General features: G+C 34.9%; 1 protein-coding gene and 1 long non-coding RNA gene across 2 annotated transcripts in view; one reads left to right on the forward strand and one right to left on the reverse strand.

Annotated features, from left to right (window-relative positions):
- Positions 1 to 147: 147 nt before the first annotated feature.
- LOC117180911 lies at positions 148 to 2,187 on the reverse strand. The gene is made up of 4 exons (XR_004468080.1): positions 1,843 to 2,187; positions 1,533 to 1,697; positions 1,233 to 1,443; positions 148 to 1,141 (listed from the first exon to the last, which is right to left on the reverse strand). It is a non-coding gene; the product is annotated as an uncharacterized LOC117180911 (long non-coding RNA).
- An 805-nt stretch (positions 2,188 to 2,992) lies between these two features.
- Positions 2,993 to 22,843, forward strand: part of LOC117180462 (probable nucleoporin Nup54) — a 23,854-nt gene continuing 4,003 nt past the window's right edge. Inside the window, exons 1-3 of the mRNA XM_033372961.1 lie at positions 2,993 to 3,521; positions 6,384 to 7,288; positions 20,393 to 20,620. Of these exons, the coding sequence (XP_033228852.1) occupies positions 2,993 to 3,521; positions 6,384 to 7,288; positions 20,393 to 20,620 (1,662 nt within the window). The remainder of the gene's footprint in view (positions 3,522 to 6,383; positions 7,289 to 20,392; positions 20,621 to 22,843) is intronic.

A 22,843-nucleotide genomic window follows, 5' to 3' on the forward strand; every position in this document is an offset into this window, starting at 1 on the left:
TGAGTAGTGCACAGGGCTATCTTTGGGAGATTCTTTAGCGCATTTACTTTTATAATGACGCTTATATATTATTATTTTTGTTTTCGTTGTGTATGACTCGGTCGTATAAGATTGCCCTTAAATGTAGACACATACACAATACATCTTTTTTTGATTTATTTTTATTATGTAGGCTTCAAAAAGGATACGTAACCTTTATTTCATAAATATTTCATTTGGATAATTGCACTATTGTGAAATGTCGTAAAGCATCATGCTGCTTTTTCATTATAGTAAATGCTAAAAATAGAGTAATAGAAACAGATTTTCAATTATTTTATGTATGAGTATTTATCATTATTCCTTAATAATTCTCTGACAATTCATGCAAAAAGGAAAAAATTCACGAAAGAAATTTAAAATACTAGTGAACTGGTGACATCTGGTGGGCGATAAATTACGGATTTGTTTCATTATTTAGGTTGATTTAGATTATTTATAAACGGCCGCGGGAATCTGAATGTTTTTAGTTGATTGTTGTATCTTATAAGAGTGTAAGCATGTCTTTTGGCACGGGTTTTGGTACGTCCACCCCCGCTGCGGCTCCGTCGTTTGCCTTTGGCCAAACCTCAACAGCGGTCACGCCGGTAAAACCAGGTGAGGTCATATACCATATTTGAAGGTTATGTCACATCTCAATTAATTGACCAAATTTATAATAGCACAATTGAAATTTGTAACACTTGTTTTCTTACGAAAAAAAATTTGCTAATTCAGAGTTTCTGCTAAAACACCAACAGGAAGCTTAGAAACCTTGACAGATCTTCATATGTAGGACACGTGATATTTTAAGGTTAAAATCTAGTTTCGTCTAATGTCACATTTCTTTAATTTTTGTTCCGTTTAGCACAGTTAATCTTTATATCCCTTTTCCTTGTACTCAGGTTACACCATTCATTTCAATGGTCTCATATCAATTCTTAAAACTTTTTCAACAGTACTGCTTGCAAGTTCGATCATTGGCCAAAGTATTTTTCAATTTCGGCAGCAGGCAGATGTTGAAGAATCTTTTCGTGCAAAAGTACCTAATAAAGGACGATCCGCTTCATTGAACTCAACATCTTTTTCGTTTAGCTGCTTATTTTAATTCTTCTTTTTCATTCTGGAAAGCACACATGTAATAATTCAGCCAATTAAAATTATAATTCCTGAAATGACTCCTATAATGAAAAGTGTAGATGGTTCCGGAATACTTGGTTCATTGATATCGACTATTCCTGTGAATGCTGATAGCGTTTGCTCGCTCACAGCTGATGCACCTCTTCCCAAAATAAATGTGGTTTCAGATCCTGGATATGTATTTTCTAGTTCGTACATTTCGTTTGGTATTTTCCCAGGTGTCGTTAACATTTCCTCAACCAACGGTTCCTGTAAGTTCAACTTTTAACATTTTCGTTACTTGAGCTAAAAAAAAGTAAAAGCCATTATTAATTAAGTAAATGATGTAGCACGGAGGGATTTAATCAATTTTAAATTATTAAAAATTAAATAACCCCAAAGACTTGATCTGTAGTTCCTATTTCGTTTAACATTTCAATTGAGGGGTAATATTGTTCATTTTCTCGTCGAAATATTAAAGCTTTACTTGGTCCATTATGAAACTTATATTCGTGTATATAGTTGCGGATATGCTGCCTTTCTCCTCCATGTCAGTGTAACTAAAAAATATAGGTCTATTTTATTTTGACATTAAAACGCCGTAAAAAAATATAGCATTTTTACGTCGACATTACTCTTTTTTTAAATGTCTATTTGTTGGGAATTCATATGATACTGATAATTTTTCATTTTCGAAATACTTACTAAACACATTTCTTCTCCAGGCGTTCTCCTTGAAAATGGACTTTGATGAAATTTTTTAATTTATTTGGACATCATAATGAATACAAGAGTGGAAATACAATACGAGTTCAATTGCACTAATAGAGAGCCGTTAAACAATTTTGACATTGGACACATATCTGCATATTTTAACAGTTTGCGTATATGCTACAGTAATTGAAAATTAATGGCTTTTAGGATTGTTCTGTACTATAGTTTGTTATTTCATTTCTCGTACTTGTCAATTCCAGACCAATTTGCTAAAGTTGGACTAGCATTTCTAAAACTAATCTTCAAAATATTGCTTTTAAAAATAGAGGTTTCTACACTTTTGACATTGAAAATCAAACAGGACAAAAGACTGTCAACTTCTAGCATCTAACAGAAACACTTGGAAACACTGCACCATACTCACTATTATTTCTTAAAAATACAATAATTAAATAATTTTATTAAATTATTGTTTGATTTTGAAAGAATAATAATTGTTTTTTCTTAATGCTATGTACATTATCCAACAAAATTTTTCACGCAGATATATACATATTTTTTTAATCATTGTTTTTTTTAATTTCAAGTCATAATTTTTTAAACTTTAAACATTAAAAAAAATGTATTTGATCAAATTATTCGATTATTGTTTTATAAATAAATTATTAATATTGAATGGACAACCATTTTTTTACTGTTTTAATTCAGGAATTTTCTAGTTTGGATATTTTATAATTCAGTAATTTTCTGTGGGGAATTTTTTACTGTTTTAATTCAGGAATTTTCTAGTTTGGATATTTTATAATTCAGTAATTTTCTGTGGGGAATTTTCGAATTCGGTAATATCTTACTGTCGGGAATTTTATTTTTCGTGAATTTTTCAATTCGAGAGTATATAGGGAATTTTATTATTTGGAAATTTTCAAATACGGTAATATTATAAACTGCTTGGGAATTTTTTAGTTTTGGAATTTTTTATTCGAGACAGAGAGTTATACCGAATCGGGATGTTTTACAACTGCGCTCTCATAAATCATTTTGAAAATAATGTCCAATCTTTAGCTTCTGAATAAACTTGAATTCAATTTATAAATTACAAAAAAAATGCATGTTCAGTTAGGAACCAAAGTTACGCCATAATATGGTAGTCTTTTTTAAGTATAATTTAATATTTAACCCATTATTAATATACTCCTGTTTTTTAAAAGTTGGTTTTGGAACACAATCTTTTGGGTTCGGTAGTACTCCTGCTACAACTGCATCATCATTATTTGGAACTCCAGCTCCACAGACCGCTGGTTTTGGAACGTCTGCAGGTTTTGGTACGCCCGCACAATCTGGATTTGGGTCTACCTCAACCAGCACAAGTACTTTTAGTACTCCCGGAACAACTTTTGGATTTGGATCCGGAGGGACGTTTGGAACAACAACAATAGCATCTACAGGCTTTGGTGCTCAAAGTGCTCCAGCTACGACCAGTACTATTGGGGGCTTTGGAAATTTCAGTGGTTTTGGCACAACAGCTACTACGTCTGCACCGAGTTTATTCGGTGGATTTGGCACTTCAAGCACACCTTCCACGGGATTCGGAACTTGCACTGGATTTGGTGGTTTTGGAGCCAAACCTACTACAACAACCACTGCTTCAAGTTTTGGTGGATTTGGTACTGGTAAGAAGACAATCATCTGTTTCTTGCATAATTGCCAGTACCATTTTTAATACGATTACATTTTGAAGAATCCTTTTAGATTTAAAATAGTTTTCAAAACGTAAGTCAGTTTACGTTTATCAATTCTATACATGGACAAAAATCTAAGTATGATAGCAAGCTGCGCTATTTCTATTAAGATATGAAATTTTAACGTGCAGCATGGACCCGAATGTCGTGCTGTATTTGCTTGAATTCTTACAGTTTTAGCGTGGCAAGTCCAGAATACCCAAGCGTAAAGCGCATGGTAATCCAGTTCGAACGTATGATTTGAAATTTGTATCGCCGTGCGAGAAAATCTTTTGCTTAACCGTGCTGTGGTTGCAAAAAACCTTTGATATTTCGGTATGGGTTTCTTACTACAGAGTATGGCGGGAGAATGCGGAGCCCAAAAAATCCATGCCGAAATTGCAAGGGTTTCTTGAAATAACAGCATGTTCAAGAGATAGGGTCTTATCGCTCGGCGAGACTGCTTTTAGAGCGTGCAATGTTTAACTTTCCTAGTATAAGGCATACTCGTCCTTCAAATGCATACATTCTAGCTAGGATAATATGAGAAAGGCCTGCCATAAACGCATGAGAGAGAAGTGTTAATATTTTTCAATTTATAATTATTAAATTTAAAACAATTCATTCTTATATTAACTTTATTCATTTTTAATTACACAATGTATCCTCAAACAAAAATTTTAATCTCTAATTGGAATTTTTGTTTTATTTTCAGTAAAAATTATTTAAAAAATAGTTTTAAAAAAGTATGTTGCGTAATATATGGTGTAATTTACAGTGATTTAGTGGATTTTTCTACAAGACTTTTCTATAAGAAAATAAATACTCTGTCATTTTCACTGTTCAAGATAAAATAATTAAAAATTGGAAGCATTCAAAATTGAAAGTTTCCAACTATTGTTAGGAATTGAACGATTTCCAAAGAATCAAAATTGCAGCATTCAATATTAAAAATAAAAAACTCTGAAATTGTAATCGTTAACAAAGTATTAAAGCCGGTAGGGGTAAGTGTGATACGGCGGTTAGTGAGACAGAGAGAAAATTTTGAATTAAAAAATAAATGAGTTATTAACTTTTTTTTGTTACAACATTATTTGTAGAAAAAGTGGCTCTTTTGCTTTAATCGATTATTTGTAAAGAAACTAAAATGCTTTTAGAAAAAATTCATTTCCGTAATTGTGTCATTGGTTATTTTTATTTGAACTTGGCCTGCATTCAAAGGCACAATGCGGCACTAAGAGTGCTTTATTACCATCTCTGCTACTCTTACGGCATTAACCTAAATATCGCTCCTCTAAATGCTCCTAGGGAAATCGAGTCAATTGTCGAGAATGGGAAGTGCCGCATAAACTGGAACTTCATATTCTCGACAATTGTTTCTGTTGCTCACTCGAGGCCTGACATGGTTCTTCTTGACTTCGAGAAGCGAACCGTGTTCGTTATCGAATTTTCGGCATCAGCTGACAAAAACATCATAGCCAAGGAAAATGAAAAGAAAGAGAGGTATCGAAACCTTATAAGGCAGTTTCAACGATTTTCCCCGGAATATTCTGTTAAACTAATCGTCCTTATCATCGGCGCTCTTGGAAGTGCTAAGCTTTCACTCGCTAATGGCCTAAAAAGCATCGCTGCGTGTCAACAATATGCTAAAACACTTGCAGGAAAAATGCAGAAGACGGTAGTCCTTGGATCGCTCCGTGTTCTTAGGATGTACGAGGCTTTTGCTGGATCGTCGTATTGATTCCGTTACAGACTGTAACCACCTATCTCACGGTCGTGAGACGTGGTTGTGGCTGAAATTTTACCGCGATTTCGCTGGGAGCGGGTGCAATTTTCCAGATTAGCATCCGCTCCCGGCGAAATCCTGCGGTTGTTCTTATGACAAATTTTTAATTTTATATATATTATTTATTTTTATTTTTACAAAAAAAAAAAATGAATAACATATATCACACTTGCCCGTAGGCCAAGTTCAAATCAAAATAACTGATGGCACAATTACAAATTAGAATTTTTCTAAAAGCATCTCAGTTTCTTTAAAAATAATTGATCAATTCCTAACAATAGTTGGAAACTTTCAATATTAAATTATTTTATCTTGAACAGTGAAAATGGCAGAAAATTCATGTTGTAACAGAAAATCTTGTAAATTCTTACTAAAAAAAAGCCATTTATTCATTCCAAATGACACCACATATTACGCTAAATTATATATTTTTAAATTTCTTCAATTCCAATAAAAAATTATGTATATTTTTTTCTAATTTTCACGTTATTTTTCATAATTAAAATGAAAATTAAGCGTCCAATCTAAAAATGGCCGATAACAAATCGTTAGACCTTTTTGTATGTGTTCATTTTTTCCTATTTTGTATGGTTTAAAAGCAAAATGGATTTTTTATTTTTTACTTGTTTTTTCATGTAATAAAAGAAGAAGCATTGGTCAAAAAAGGCTGGCCAGCGAACTTGACTTATCTTTTTGAACCATGAAAACGTGTGTAAAAGCGCAATCGAATGCAGGTGGCAACGACTGAGGATTGTTGTTATTGATTGTTTACTTTCTACTTTGAATAAAAACATTTTTAGCTTTAACAGATTGAACTTTTGAATTTCAATTACCAGGAAAAATTGTTTGCAAATTAGGAAAACGGGATATTTTTCGGAATTTCAGATTTTAGTGGCCATTCTGCAATTCTTAAATGATTAAAGATTGTTTAATTAAAAATTATCCTTCGTATTTGTATGATATTAGAGTTTTTATATACTTTTAACAATGAACTTTGCGTAATGACGATTATCTTTCACCTCTCGTAGGAACTGGTTTCGGTGGATTTGGCGGGGGCTTAGCCCTTTCACAACAGCAGCCACAGCAGCAACAACAACAGCAAACTGCCAATGCCATTACAGAAGCACTCTACAATGCAGTATTCAATTGTCAATTGTTCAATGACGAGAGAGACAACACCATCGCCAGGTGGAATCTTATTCAAGCATTGTGGGGTACAGGGAAAGCATATTATTCTACGAACGCACCACCAATTGATTTAAACCAGGAGAATCCATTGTGTAGATTTAAAGCAATTGGTTATAGTCGAATGCCAGACGCGGATAACAATGAAGGTTTCGTAGTTCTCTGTTTCAACAAGAAAGAACAGGAAGTGAAAGATGGAAGACAGCAGTTAATAGGGTCTTTAAATTCGATTTTAGGCAACAAACCAAATCTCACTGTGGTTGTTGATACAATCAAATCAACTGGCGAGAACAGGTGCCAAGCCACAATTTTCGTTTCAGAAAAAGGAGCCACTGGTACTTCTAGGAAAATTCTCGCTAACGAGTTGTTTACTTATCTCACCCAAGCAATGCAGAAACAGCAACTTACGCAAATGGGCGTAGAAAATGTTTATCCGTTAGTTAAATTGGAACCCTCGCAGTTGAAGGAATATCTTGACAGTCCACCGTGTTCGATCGATCCTCGCTTGTGGAAACAAGCACAGTTAGACAATCCCAATCCAGATATGTATATACCTGTGCCAATGATAGGGTTCCATCAAGTAAAACATAGATTAAAATGTCAGGAGGAAGAAACCGCAAGACATCGAGCGTTTCTTGATATGGCAGCGGAGAGAATACAGGGTTTGCAAAGGCAGCATACAGCTACTCAAGCGAAATTGAAAGAGCATCGTCGAACGCTTTTGGAACTACAACACAGAGTGCTTCAGGTACAGTTCTTCTATTTTATAATTACGAAAATACATACCCAGAAGAGAGATCGTTTTAATATATTAAATGGCGAGTGTAGGTGTTTGCAACATTTTTAAAACCCCAGTGGAAGGTTTGAGGTTTCAGGCTAGTTCGGCAAGGCTGCTGCGGAGCCTACGAAACCTGAAAGAGTCCTGGAAATTTGAAAAATGGTCTGCAAATTCATATTGCCATTTCATTTTGAAGTTTTAATTATTTCAGTACTTTTCTCCTTAATTCACAAATTCAGATTGATAGGTCTTGATTAAGTTGCGTTTTAGCGATCTGAACGAGCGCGCGTTACTTTTTTTGCTATTACATAGTAATCATTTTCTTGCTATATTAAAAAACTTTAAAGAAAAAAGTGAATGGCTAAATTGGCCATTTTATCGTGCATCATTTGAACTCTTGAGTGCATTTTCCCTGAAATTAAGTTAATTTCACTATTACACTTTTTTAGTTTTTTTATACTTTTTTAGGCAAGGCTACTTTTCTTTGCTACTTCGTCGCCCTGTAGTTTTACTATGCCATGTCCACTTTTTGAAATTTTTGTACTATTATTATTTTTAGTTTCAGTAAGGGTTTAACTTTATTTTTAAATAATTTTTTTCTTGAAATTTATTTCTTCAGCTGTTACAATAGTTAATTGAAATAGTGGCGTTGATTAAAAGTAAGAATTATATCACGCCATGTCCTTTTTTGCATTGCTATAAGTGAAAAAATGCCAACTTCGTATTGCGTATTTTATATGGATAACCCAAGTTTAATTTAGAAAAAAACAGTGTTCAAAGATATATTTAATCTTAAACGTAACCAAAGGAATATTACTCAAAACTCAATAATTTGCAAATAACTCATCTAATACCAGGTATGTAATACAAAAGAATAATGCTAACTATTATTTTGTTTAACTTTTTACTTAAGAATTTTATTATGAATAGTAATTCTGAGCAAAATGGATTTTTTGAATTTCATATTATGCTATGTCCAAAACCAATTTTCCACGTCAGCTAAAATACATTCATAATAGTATTAAAATTTGTGCTAATATGTTCTTGATCCAGCATTATTTTTGACCGATAAACTTTTTTGACATTTGACAGTGTTTTTGGAGAGTATATTATGGTTTCATTTTGAACCTCATTTTCTCAGTTTGACTCTTGATGGACATGGCGTACTATAATAATAATATAATAATAATCCTAATTATATCCTAGCTAATAATTAATCCTAAATAATATCAATAATCCGCGTTGATGTCGCGGTGGGGCTTGAGCTCTCCTCTCATGACTTTGACGGCAATGTTGGGAGTAGCATTGCTACTGACAGGGTTTCCTATGCCAAATAGGCTGATAACAAAGAGGAGAGGGACTAAGTAGAACACCAAAACCCATCAATGAAAAATGGAGAATATATGAAAGATTTTGAAATGCTTGTCGCTTCCCGAAGATCGTCGGGACGCCTCTAGAGCCATAGCTGGGGGCCACAGCATGCGGGACGGTGACGATGGTGAGCTGCAAGATGGTCAGGCAGATCTCACTAATCAAACAGCTGGCCAGCAAGAACATCTGCGACAAACAGTAAGCAGTGGAACATCAACCGTGCCTGCTGAGGATGCTTTGGCTAGCGTTAGCTATTAGCAGCCAACCACCTCGACAGAAATACCTTGGGAGAGCATCAATTGGGATACCACAATGAAAAAGGAATTGGTGCGTCTCTATTACGAGAGTGCGATGTTTGAAACGAACATGGAAAAAGGATACAATTTAAGAAAGAAATTTGCTGTAAAGTATCCTAATATACGTAAAGTCGGACTAAGAGATCTTATCGCTAAAGTGAAAGACATCAGGACTAATCTACGTGTAACAGAAGACCGAGTAATGGAGATTACACAACAGGTTGATTTGGCGTGGAAAAACGCAGAGAAATGTGGGCAAAATGTGAAGAGAAAACATTATAGACTCTTCTTACTTAAATACCCTCAGCCAGCCACAAAAATAAATGAGCAGAATCTGGAAGATGAAAAACGCTCAATATCTGTAAACAGACTGCTTTCGGCTGTTGAAATAGCTGCTATCAAAATGGAATTGGAACGGCAGCTTCCTATTGATGGGCTCGCCTTGGAAGATGTGGATAACGAAGATTTGATTGATGCTGAAGGCATAGGTGCTAGGGATAATGAGCATCATGCACCGGATCCATTAGAGCCACATCCGGATATTACTAACGATGATGTGGATAGGGAAATCTCAGAAAAACTACAGCACCTGGAAGGAATTTTGGGCATGCTTTACTAGAGTTCAGATATGTAGAACCAACACTAAGGCATTCTCTGCCCAAAATGAATATCACAAATGATCTGCGTGCACTAATAGCACATCTTGACAGCAAGGTTTTACCTACGTATTTGAACGTAGCACAAACTGCGTTAGAGGTGCAAACTCTTGCATACTGTGCTGCTGTGGCAACCGTTAGAACGTTGGGCCGGAAAACTAGGCCTGCAAAAGCAGTTTTTGTCCCAGCAAGGGATCAAGATCAACCATGGAAGATCAGTTTGGATATGGATGTCAGAAAAGTAAGGTGCAAATTGGGTCGATTAACTCAATATAAAAAAGGAAATAGAGGCAGTAAGCTGATAAACCACATTACTAAAATCGTCCACCCTCGGTATATCGAGACATTAACACAAGCAATATTGGTTGAAATTATAGACTCTCAACGACAGAGACTTGATGTTCTTACTGCAGGACTGCGTCGGTACAAGACAAATAATGCACGTAGGCAACAAAATCAAAACTTTCAGACAGATGAAAGAAGGTTCTATCGTCAACTGAGAGTAAAGCCAAATAACCACCAATGCACCGAAGTCCCGCAATTGGAAGATATGACTAACTACTGGCCGGGTGTTTGGGGAAAAATGAACAGATGCAATTTGGACACTGCGTGGTTCAAACTGGAGGAAGCAAGGGCAAGCAATAGCCCTGAAATGCATCTGACGAACATCACAGCTTTAGATCTTTCAGTGGCTTTGAAAAGGGCAAGTAATTGGAAAGCTCCAGGTCCGGACATGGTGCACAACTTCTGGTACAAGTACCTGACGAGTGTGCATCTTGCGTTGGCAAGGTGTTTTCCGAAGATCATTGAACACGACGAGAATGTCATTCTTACAGAAGAATAAAAAGGATGTAAAAACTTGCGAAGCTGTAAAGATCTGTTCACTAAAGACGCTGTTGCCATGATTCAAGCTCGTAAGCATCAAAGGAACTTACACATGACATACATTGACTACAAACAACCGTTTCCTTTCGTGCCGCATGCCTATTTGCTCGAAGTCTTAAAACTTTACAAAATCTGCCCATGCATTATTGACTTTCTAAGCTAGGCGATGAGCCTCTTGAGTTACAAGAATCAAGTATTTTGATCATGGACAATCAAGGGTAACTAGGTCAATACGCTTTACGACGGGTATATTTCAAGGAGACACCTTCAGCGCACTATGGTTCTGTTTAGCGTTGAATCCATTGAGCAAAACACTAAACCTGAAACCCAGAAACTGCAGCAAGTGATCGATGTCAGAAAGCAGTTTTCCATTGATATCCACATGGAGTTCGAACTAGATAAATGCAGAACAGTGCATTTAATCAGAGGGGAATCAGGGACCACAGAGTTAGAGAACGAGTTCGAAAATGACATCGAGGCAATGGCTGCAGGCGAATCATATAAATATTTGGGTATTCTTGAATCTAAAGGTATTCACCGTACGATAATTTAGAGAAGTTTAACGACTGCCTTCACTACGAGGCTCAGATTGATTACGAAGAGTTTTCTCAATTCGGCAAAAAAAATCAGGGCAATCAACAAATATAGGGGTTAGGGGCGTTGTAGATGTCAAAAAACTGTGTGAGTCACAAGTTATACAGTAGCGAGACTATTTTAACAGCAAACGAAATGTTCCGTTTTACAGTACCATCTGCAAAGCGGGTCTTGATTAAACGCCCTTAAATTTCTCCTTAGATTAGGCCTTGAATATCAGGGCAGAAACCATAAAGGAATTAGAAATACAATGGAGGCAGAAAGCCATCCATGGCGAGCACCCCAAAACGTTAGATCAAAATGAAGTGGATAGTGAGGCATCTCATATTTGGCTAAGAAAGGGTGTTCCGTATCCAGAGACGGAAGGATTCGTGATTGCAATACAGGACAAGGTTGTCAGCACCAGCAATTATCGCAAACACGTGTTACATCAAGACGTGGTTGACCGGTGGGGATTATGTGGAGATGCCAACGAGTCCATCGAGCACATTATTGATAGCTATCGCCTAATGGCTCAGAGAGAATACACGCACAGACCTAATGATGTAGCGGGCATTATACATAAACAACTTGCCCTAAACCTAGGACTCTTAAAAGAATGGATGTCCTTCTATAGATACATTCCAATGCCCATTTTAGAAAGCGAAGATTACATCTTATATTGGGATGTTCCTATCCAAACGGATCATTACATCTGGGCCAATCGACCTGACATCGTGATGCGAGAATAAAAGGTGGAAGAGCCTACATCATCGACATTGCTTGTTCGCTTAACCGAAATTTGCAGTCAACCTATACAACCAAGATCCACAAGTATAGCGAGTTAAGGCATTCAGTAAAGACCATATGGAGGAATGTGAATCATGCATCTATTCATCCCACATTTGTTGCATTGTAAGAAACCTTATTGACCATCAGGAAGTGAGCGACTAAAAACCCGTGGAGTGGCAGATGGTAGCTCCAAGAAAGCCTCCAGAGGTGACTGTTGTCACTTCCAACGCTCGTGGCCGCTCGTGATTGTATATCTACAACATCATCGCAGGAGGTTTCAAGTATCGTATTGAGTTCTTATAAAAAAGGATATGTACATAGAGATCAGATATAAAATGAGAGCCCAAAGGGCGAGGTGCAGCAGTAAAGCGATATACAAAATTGATCGTACTAACGAAATTCAGTTAAAATTAAAAACAAGAATTAAAGTAAACCTACCACCTTCTAACTTTCCATCCCTCCCTCCCTCTCACAACCACGTGTCATTCTTCTTAATCAATTTAAAAGTTTTTTTTTATATTTAGTATTAAAATTTTAGGAGAACTGTGGTTTTTAATTTGTTAATTTTTTCACAGAGAAACAATATATAAACAAACAAAGTGAAAAAATTAGCCATTTCAGCTTTGTGAATTTTTATCTCAAGAAAAGATACAGAAAGTAAGTCACTATTAGCTGGAATTATTGCATTTGCACTCATAGAACAGAAATAATTCTAATATTTTATTATTATAAATAATTGTTGTAAACAAATGCTTACTAATGTTTTTGTTTCTCATAGAAAAGTGTTCTGTACCACGCTAGTTCCTAAGATTTAAAAAACATCATAATTTATAACGAAAAGTTAGCATAAGTTAACATTGACTACTTTTTAAACATTTCTATAAACAAATTCTCAAGAAATGAGTTTTTCTTATAGCTAAATTATTTATTCTGGCAAAAGTGATTTATAATTGTCTTTTAAGGCATTTATATACTTCGATATGTATCAAATTTAAATAATATATATTATTAATACTGCTCTCCAAACAGAAAAACTTAGTAAGTGACTTTTGACACAGAGGTTATTTTCTTATGCGCATGTATCGGAAAATAGTCTCTATGGCAAATGTCACTTACTAGGTTTTACCGTTGGGCAGCAGAATAACAATTTCATTAAACAAATGGTTCAACTGGTCGTTTCCTCGTAGAAATGTGCTCCTCGACAAGAGGATTCACGGCATCTTCCACAGAAATGTGTAGAATCAGTGGATGGCGTTTGAGCTAACGTTTGCTTTGGTTAAATCACCTGGATTGAAGTCGGGCACGGAGTTTTTCATTTTGGCATATTAAGACGGTGTCATTCCACTTTAGCATATCTTCGCCACATTTTGAGTCAAGATATTCCCGATGGTAGTTGCAGAGTGTGTCATGCAGACCCCGAGCATCTAGGGTACATACTATCTAATTGTCCAACTCATGCGGGAACGACCTACATCCAAAGGCAAAATGCGGCACTAAGAGTGCTTGATTAACATCTCTGTCACTCTTACGGTATTAGCCTTATTACCGCTCTGCTTAAAGCTTCCAGTGAAATCGAGTTAATTGTCGAGAATGAGAAGTGGCGCATATACTGGAACTTCATATTCTCGGCAATTGTTTCTTTTGCGCACTAGAGGTCTGACATGGTTCTCTTTGACATCCAGAAACGAGCCATGTTTGTTATCGATTTGTCGGCACCAGCTGACAAAAATATTACAGACAAGGAGAAAGGAAAGAAAGAAGAGAGGTATAGATACCTTATAAGGGAGTTGGGACGGCTATACCCGGAATATTCTGTTAAGTGAATTGTCCTTATCTGGTTCAGAGCTTGAAAAACATATTTGCGTGTCAACAAGATTCTATGACACTCCCAAGCAAAATGCAGAAGGCAGTCGTGTTTGGGTCGCTCAGATTCCTTAGGGCGCCCGAGAGTTTTACCGGATCATCGTATTGAGTCCATCACAAACTGTAACCACCTGTCTCACGGTCGTCAGACGTGGTTACGCCTGGTTCTTTAACATTTAAACTTATATCGCAAGGTTAATTTTTTGTTAGACTTTTTATAGTTGCATTACTTTTTTTAAATTCTGATGCTGAAATATTAAAAGTTTCCTTTCGAAATTGGACACTGGAGGTTTTTTTTTAATATTCACCAATGAATAACCCGTAAGGAGAAAACTGAAAAAATCAAGGATTTACAGTAAAATATACTTAATATAACGAAAGATTGCTATTTTAGGTTTGGAAAAACCACCCTAATAGCACGGAATGTTCCCTGAGCGTGTAAAATGTCCGCCGCTTGGGAAAGTTCCAATGGAACGTTCCACTGGGACCTGTGGTGAACCTTTCCTTATTGTTATTTTTAATAACAATTATCTCGAAAACCGTAAGAGATATGTAAAAATAGATGTCATTTTTTAGTTTTGAGTACCGCATGTACTACATTGTAATAAGGTACCTATATCATAAACTGACATTAATTTTGATGTATAACTTCCGGTTGATCGGATATTCATTAATAATAATAACGATAACGATCATTTATTCTTTAAACGGTCCAGTGGAATGTTCTTGGAACGTTCCACTGAAACGTTCCCAAATGGCGGACATTTTACACGCGCAGGGAACGTTCCAGGCACGTTCCTGGAACGTTCCGTGCTACTAGGGCAGGTAGTAACTATGTTGAGGTTGTCTAAATATTTAAAAATTTAATTTTCAGGGGGGTAAAGTATATACCTATACTTTAAATCCTGAATTTGTTCATTTTTCTTCATACGAGTTATTAAACAAAGAAAAATGATAAAATCCTCCAGTATTGAATTTGAAAAAGAAAATTGTTATATTTCAGCATTAAAAGCTGAAAAAGGGCTACAATTATGATCAATCTAACAAAAGTGAAGCTTAACCCATAACTAAGTGTTTGGACTTATATGGTTGTATACAAAATAAACGAACCGAAAATACCTTTGGCAAACATGCACTGATTATAAATTATATATATTATATGTATATTATATATATTATATATTATATTTATCCATCTTCATCATTTCATAACTCAAAAGCTACAACTTTAATACATTTTTGCCGAAGGAAGTTTGGTTTATTTTTATACGGCCACAGAAGTCCGGATTGCGGGCCCGCTTACTCACCTGGACAAATTTCCGATACTGGGTTTCTGAGTCCCTGTATCGTACGGCTACTTTTTCTTGTGCCTGCCATGACGGCTTGAACGCCTTTACTCAGGGACTTTGCCGGTGACCCGTTGCCCACCGTCACCACGTGTAGGTGCCCTGGGAGCAGGCACAAAAAATGTCGATTCACGATTTCCTTTCTTATAGCATATTATGAAGTAATAAATCTTGGCCTCTGTTTGACCTGGAGAATGAGCCTGTTGGTCAAATCTAAGGTCATCCCTTACGCTGAAAATGCTCAACAGTTGAATGTGATTTCGTAGAATGATAGGCCCATGGTCTGAAATTTAAAGTCGGTTGAATGTAAACGCTCAAGCTGGAAATTGAACATTAACTAATTCAATTTCTCATTTTAGACTCTGAACTTATCATTTCAGAGGTCGGTTCGACAAACAGGTCAAGACGTATTCGGACGTAAAATTTTCCGCTCGTTCAGAATCCGGGGTCAAAAAATTGCATCAATTGAATTAAGGTGTTTGACCTTCATTTGACCTTGATCTAGACGTGATGGAGTCATATGGATACTGGGATCGTGATCAGCGACCCCAAAAACATAAAGGTCAACAAGGTTGAAAGATGCTCCACCTCAATTTCATCTTGTGGCCCTGTGTTATCATTACAAGTAAACAATTTTTTTTCATTCAACATACCCCTGCGCATTAAATCTAACCGATACCAAGCACAAGTTGTAAGAAAAAAATCTGCAGCTTCTACCGTTTTTGAGTCACGACATTGGCAGCGCATTTGAATTTTTTGCTTTTTTTTTCACAACACTCCCAATTTTTTATTTAAACTTATAAAACTCTTGACGTAATTGCGATATTTAAGATTTCTTTCCAAATTTATATATTTTTTGTTGAGTTTGTACTATCACAAGAAAAATATATTTTGAGTTTTATGCAGGCTAAATAACTTTTGTGGCCAGGAGATTTAAAAAAATCGAATTTTCGTATTTTTCTTGCTTACAACAGATACGAAAAAAGGTTAAGAAAATGTGGAAAGAAATCTTAAATATTCCAATTAGGTCAAAAGTTACATAATTTAAATGACGCAATTAGGTGTTTTTTGAAAAACTAAGCAAAAAATTCAAATACGCATAACTTTGTGATTTTTTTCACAAATCGCAGAAATACGTTTCGCCTAATTTCCTCTAAAAAATACATATTTTGTCCCAGACAGATTTTGCGACTTTCAGCTTAAAAACTGCTTGTTTTCAAATGTATTCTGTAAATACATTATTTTACCTCTTATATCTTAATGTCTCATAAAAATGTAACTATCTTTTCCAGAAATATCGACAAATTTCAAATTCATACGACCGCACTTGCAAATCCCGATATTCCTGACGTGTACTATCCCATAATGTACATAAATGTGCCATTTTTCTCTATCTTTGCTTATTATAAATTAAATTTTGAAATAAAAACAAGATCAGTTATTACATTTATGTGATAAATAAGTTTAAAAAACAAATAGAATGTAACTACCCCTATACAACACGCGCGCTTGTAGAACTCGCTAACTCTATATGCCTCTATATGTAACTTCGTACCGGTAACCTGGACAATTTTCATTTGGACTTACCAAATAATAGAATCACGAAATTCTTTAGATCATGGAAACATAGTGAATTTTATTATACGAAGCTGTATTCGACTCTACACAACTAAATTCTACCTCGAAAAATGATGTATGGTTGATTCTACACCGAAAAACTCTACGTGCATTTAAATAAATTTAATTGTACAAAATTAAATCTCATAGCGACCGTAAATCTCTACACAAAGTTATAAATTAAATTTTGGTGACCTAAATAAACTGCACAATATAATTTAATAATTAACATTTGTCTAATTATTAAAGAATTAAAATATCTTTTTTAAACCCTCCACAGTTACTTCGTCCATTCATTCCATATGGCTTTAAGGATAGAGGGAGGTGAGTCAGTCAAATTTTACACTTATATTAAAGTTAAATATGCCCACTAAAAATTCTTACTCAGGGGAGGGGGGCGCCGGGCGCGTATAAGATGCAAAAATGTTCCTCAAATTTTATACAAAGTGAAAAAGGTGCAAGCTAAAGTCACGGCACGATTGCATTGTACACGAAATTAAAATAATTAAGAAGTGATTAATCGCGTTAAGTTAATTTGATCCAGTACTGTTTCATTTCGTGTAGAATTTTGCAGTATAAATAGTCCAGGCATCTGGTAGTTTTGTTCCAGAAAAAATCCTACTTGCAATGTTTTTAATGAGAAAGTTTCGTTAAGCGGTCCTTTTTGACATATCAAAAATGCTAGAAGAGATCAATTGCTAAACCGGTTATTTTTTTAAACAGTTCCAGAAGTTACTTTTGCATGGACGATGAATTCCCATTGCATTTTAGAGCAAAATGTCCAACAGAAAAAAAATGACAAAAAAATTCTAAACAAATTTTGTTAAAAAAATAATCCACGAATTTCTATTGGTTCCGAGTATATATTGAAAAATCTCCATTTTTTGGATTTTCAGCGAAAAATTACTAAGTTTCAAAAAACACTGTGTATCTTTGCAAATAATTACTGCACGGAAAAGTGTTCCACAGCTGAGTGAAACTAGACTCAATTTGTTGTAATTACAAAAAAAGAACAATATCCTACCCATGATAGGTCATGAGTTATGACCCCTCAAAGTTGGCCATTTTTGCCTGTTTTTACGGGCAAAAAAGTGGACTTTAGTTTTTTTTCAAATAAATCCTGTCAAGTTCAGTTTACGTTGATTGTGCCAGAGGATGAAATATAGTCTACAAAAATCTGCGTAAATCTAAAAAAAATAGTCTTTATACCTATTACTTTGGGAATTGTAAGAAAATTTCATTTTTTTTCATTTTTAACTAAAATCGAAGAAGTTGTGTTTTTGTAAAATACCTCATTTCCTGTGGGTCCCACCACAAAGTTCCTAGAGAATAAATATCACGAGATATGACCTTGGAAAGTACACTTTTCATGCATAGAGGCACCTGAGCGTACCCTAAAGTAGAACTGCGGTCATATTTTGAAATTTTTGTCACAACTAAGTGTATATGATTTATTTACCATGTATAATACGTCTTTTGACAATGATAAATAAATAATTGTTTATAACCAAAGCTTGCTCTCACTACTTATGTTTACTTTATCGCCATTTTTTAAGCATTTTTGTGGAAAAAATGTCATCGTAATTAATTAAAAATGTATAATGTGTTTTTTATCCATAAGCAAATGTTTTTATTAATAATTGTTTACAACAAAATATTGCTATAACCACTGTTGAGTGCTTTTTGACTACTTTTGTGGCAAAAAAGTACTTATCGTTGATTAAAAATGTGATATATATTTTTTATTAATAAATCAAACAGTCTTTTAATAATAAACAAATACTTTTTTAATCATTATTTACTGTAAAATCATGTCATAATCACTTTTGAATATTTTTGTAGCACGAAACCTTTATAATTAATTAAAAATGTTATATATATTTTAGATCAATAAACAAATATTACAAGTGTCTTGTAGGTAAGTATAAAATTGAATACAGAAAAAGTATTTATTAGAAAAAATTGTTATAAACAATTATTAAAAAAAAGATTTCTTTATCGATAAAAAACATATTCCACATTTTTTATCAATTACTATGACTTTTTTGCCACAAAAATGCTAAAAAATGGCCAAAAAGTAAACATAAGTTATGATAGCAAGCGTTGGTTATAAACGATTATTTATTTATCAATGTCAAAATACGTATTATACATGATAAATGAATCATATAAACTTATTTCTGACGAAAATTTCGAAATTGACCGTAGTTCTACTTTACGGTACGTTCAGGTGCCTCTATGCATGAAGAGTGTACTTTCCAAGGTCATATCTCGTGACATTTATTCTCTAGGAACTTTGTGGTGGGATCCACAGGAAATGAGGTGTTTTCCAAAAACACAACTTCTTCGATTTTAGTCAAAAATGAAAAAAAAATGAAATTTTCTTGCAATTCCCAAAATAATAGATAAGTAAAAATATAAGAGTAATTTTTTAATTTTTTTTTCTAAGTGAAAAATAAAAGAATATTTTTTTTAGATATACGCAGATTTTTGTAGACTCTATTTCATCCTCTAGCACAATCAACGTAAACTGAACTTGACAGGATTTATTTGGAAAAAACTAAAGTCCACTTTTTTGCCCGTAAAAACAGGCAAAAATGGCCAACTTTGAGGGGTCATAATTCATGACCTATCATAGGTAGGATATTGTTCTTATTTTATAATTACAGCAAATTGAGTCTAGTTTCACTCACCTGTGGAACACTTCCGTGCAGTAATTATTCGCAAAGATACACAGTGTTTTTTGAAACTCTGTGATTTTTCGCTGAAAATCCAAAAAGATGGGGATTTTTCAATATATAATAACTCGGAACCAATAGAAGTTAGTGGATTATTTTTTAAACAAAATTTGTTCAGAATTTTTGGTGTCTTTTTTTATGTTGGACAATTTGCTCTAAAATGCAATGGGAATTCACCGTCCACGCTAAAGTAACTGTTGGAAGTGTTTAAAAAAACCGGTTTGGCAATTGATATGTTCTAGCATTTTTGATATGTCAAAAAGGACCCCTTAACGAAAGTTTCTCATTAAAAACATTGCAAGTAGGATTTTTTCTTGAATTTCACTCTTTTTATCGACGTAATGTCTCAACTAAAAGTTCACTTAAATTATTATTATAAATTATTTTAGGGGCAACACATTTTTCAATTTTTTAATTTTTTAATTTGGTGCGAACATTACCAAAGACATTTAAGACTGTGTTAAATCTAATTTGAAATAATTTTTTGATTTAAACTACATTTTTATTCGTAAACCGCGTCCCTGATAACAATTTTTTAAAAATCGTTCTTACAGAATAAAAATTAACTACTTATGAAGGCAACCATTGTACGCTGAAACGTTTGGTTCAAATAAAAATTAGTTGAATTATTTATCTTGACCCTAAAGACAAAATTAACATTAATTTTAAAAATTATAAATTATTATTTATTTATTCATGATTAATTAAGTATTAATTATAATATTATTAAGACAAAATATTGTGTTTAATTTCCTCGAATCCTCGTGTAGATATTTATTATACTGAATTAATTTATATTGGCAAAATTTAATTTATAACTTGTGTAAAATAAATTCTTGTAAGGTTTTACTGTGTAGAATTTATTTTGTAGGATAGATACTGCTTACTCTGCTCACTTCTGATTTTAAATCTTAATTCATTACCTTATTTTGTGTAGGTATTGGTCCGGCAAGAAGTTACCAGAAAAGTTGGTCTTTCTTTGCAACCTGAAGAAGAAGTCTTAACTAATAGGTTTGAAGCAATGCACTCCCAAATTAGTGCACCGACACAATACAAAGGCAGAATTAGCGAAATGTTGTCGCAGTTACGAATGAGGAGACACGTTGATACACATAATCAGGAACGATATGCTATGGATCCTATCGCACAAGATGATATAAAGACTGTAAGTATTTTTTTCTCAAACTTACTCGGGTGAAACCGGTTTTTCATTATAACCGAGGACTAAGTGAAGTGACTGATGAGATGAGGCGGTTATGTGTTAATTTAATACGATCTTTGAAATCTCTTGCGATGATGTTGTAGGTCAAAATTACGAGCATGGTGTAGTTTGTAGTTCGTCTTTTACCGTTATACTTAAACATCGGCCGCAGACGTTGAAGGTGACAACAGTAACCTCTGGATGCTTTCTTAAAACTACTATCGTACCATTATTATAATTTTATTCAAAAATTTTACTCGGTTGAACCCGATTATACATCATAGCCACGTACCAACTCAAGTTACTGATGAGATTAGGACGTTATAAGTTAATTTAATGCGATGCTTAAAATCTCCTGCGATGATGTTGTAGGCTTAGATGATTAAAGTCCAATATGTCGAAGGAATTTTGGTTAGAGTTGGATTTCTATAGACGGCTGCACGGGGCTGTCCCGGTATATATTATCAGTCAAGTACGCATTTTTGCAATGCAATCAAATAATCTGATAAGAACAGTATGAATACTTTGACATGTTGGGCAAAGACTGGTTGCCAAGTGCATGATGAGGGAAGCTACAGCTTAAGAAAGGATCCGAACCACCAAAACCTCGTTACAAGTACATAGAAAAATGTCCAGAGGTACCGGCTGAGGGATCTATTATTTTTTCATTCAAAACTTTTACTCGGGTGAACCCGGTTGTACATCATAGCCACGGACTAAGTCAAGTGACTGATGAGATTAGGATGTTCGAAGTCAATCCAATACGATGTTTGAAACCTTCTGCGATGATGTTGTAGGTATACAAATACGGGCGGCCACGAGCATTGGAGGTGACAACAGTCACTCTGGATTTTTTCTGAGAGCTACCATCTGCCACTCCACGGGTTTTTAGTCGCTTACTTCCTGATGGTCAAGAAAGTTTCTTACAATGCGACAGGTGTTTAATAAAACCGCGTTCTGAGCTGCTGCCAATACCGTACTGACTCCTAAATCTTCAAGATGTTCAGTTCATCTTGCGTGATTTACATTCCTCCATATGGTATTTACTTCATGCCTTAACTCGCTATACTCGTGGATCTTGTTTGTATAGGTTGACTGCAAATTTCGGTTAAGCGGACAAGCAATGTCGATGATGTAGGCTCTTCCACCTTTTATTCTCGCATCACGATGTCAGGTCGATTGGCCCAGATGTAATGATCCGTTTGGATAGTAACATTCCAATATAAGGTGTCAAATTCGCTTTCTAAAACGGGCATTGGAATGTATCTATAGAAAGGCATCCATTCTTTAAAGAGTTCTAGGTTTAGGACAAGTTGTTTATGTATAATGTCCGCAACATCATTATGTCTGTACGTATATTCTCTCTGAGCCATTACACGATAGCCATCAATAATGTGCTCGATGGATTCGTTGGTATCTGCACATAATCGCCATCGGTCAACCACGTCTTGATGTAACACGTGTTTGCGATAATTCCTGGTGCTGACAACCTTGTCCTGTATTGCAATCACGAATCCTTCCGTCTCTGGATACAGAACACACTTTCTTAGCCAAATATTAGATGCCCCACTATCCACTTCATGTGGATCTAATGTTTCGGGGTGCTCGCCATGGATGGCTTCCTGCCTCCATTGTATTTCTAATCCTTCTATGGTTTCTGCCTTGATATTCAAGGCCGCGTCTAAGGACAAATTTAAGGGCATTTAGTCAAGATCCGCTTTGCAGATGGTATTGTAAAGCGGAACATTTCATTTGCTGTTAAAATAGTCTCGCTACTGTATAACTTGTGACTCACACAGTTTTTTGACATCTACAACGCCCCTATCCCCTATATGTGTTGATTGCCCTGATTTTTTTTTGCCGAGTTGAGAAAACTCTTCATAATCAATCTGAGTCCCGTAGTGAAGGCAGTCGTTAGGCTTGTCTAAATTATCGTATGCTGAATACTCTTAAATTCAAGAATACCCAGATATTTGTATGATTCGCCTGCAGCGATTGCCTCAATGTCATTTTCGAACTCGTTCTCTAACTCTGCGGTCCCTAATTCCCCTCTAATTAAATGCACTGTTCTACATTTATCTAGTTCCTATTCCAGACCACTGTGTGATGGTCCCCTTTTTATAGTCATCTGGAACTTCCCCCATTTCGATACATAAATTTATCAACTCGCACAGCCTGTGAGATATT

This window comes from Belonocnema kinseyi, chromosome 9 (genome assembly GCF_010883055.1).
Source record: "Belonocnema kinseyi isolate 2016_QV_RU_SX_M_011 chromosome 9, B_treatae_v1, whole genome shotgun sequence".
Classification (NCBI taxonomy): Eukaryota; Metazoa; Arthropoda; class Insecta; order Hymenoptera; family Cynipidae; genus Belonocnema; species Belonocnema kinseyi.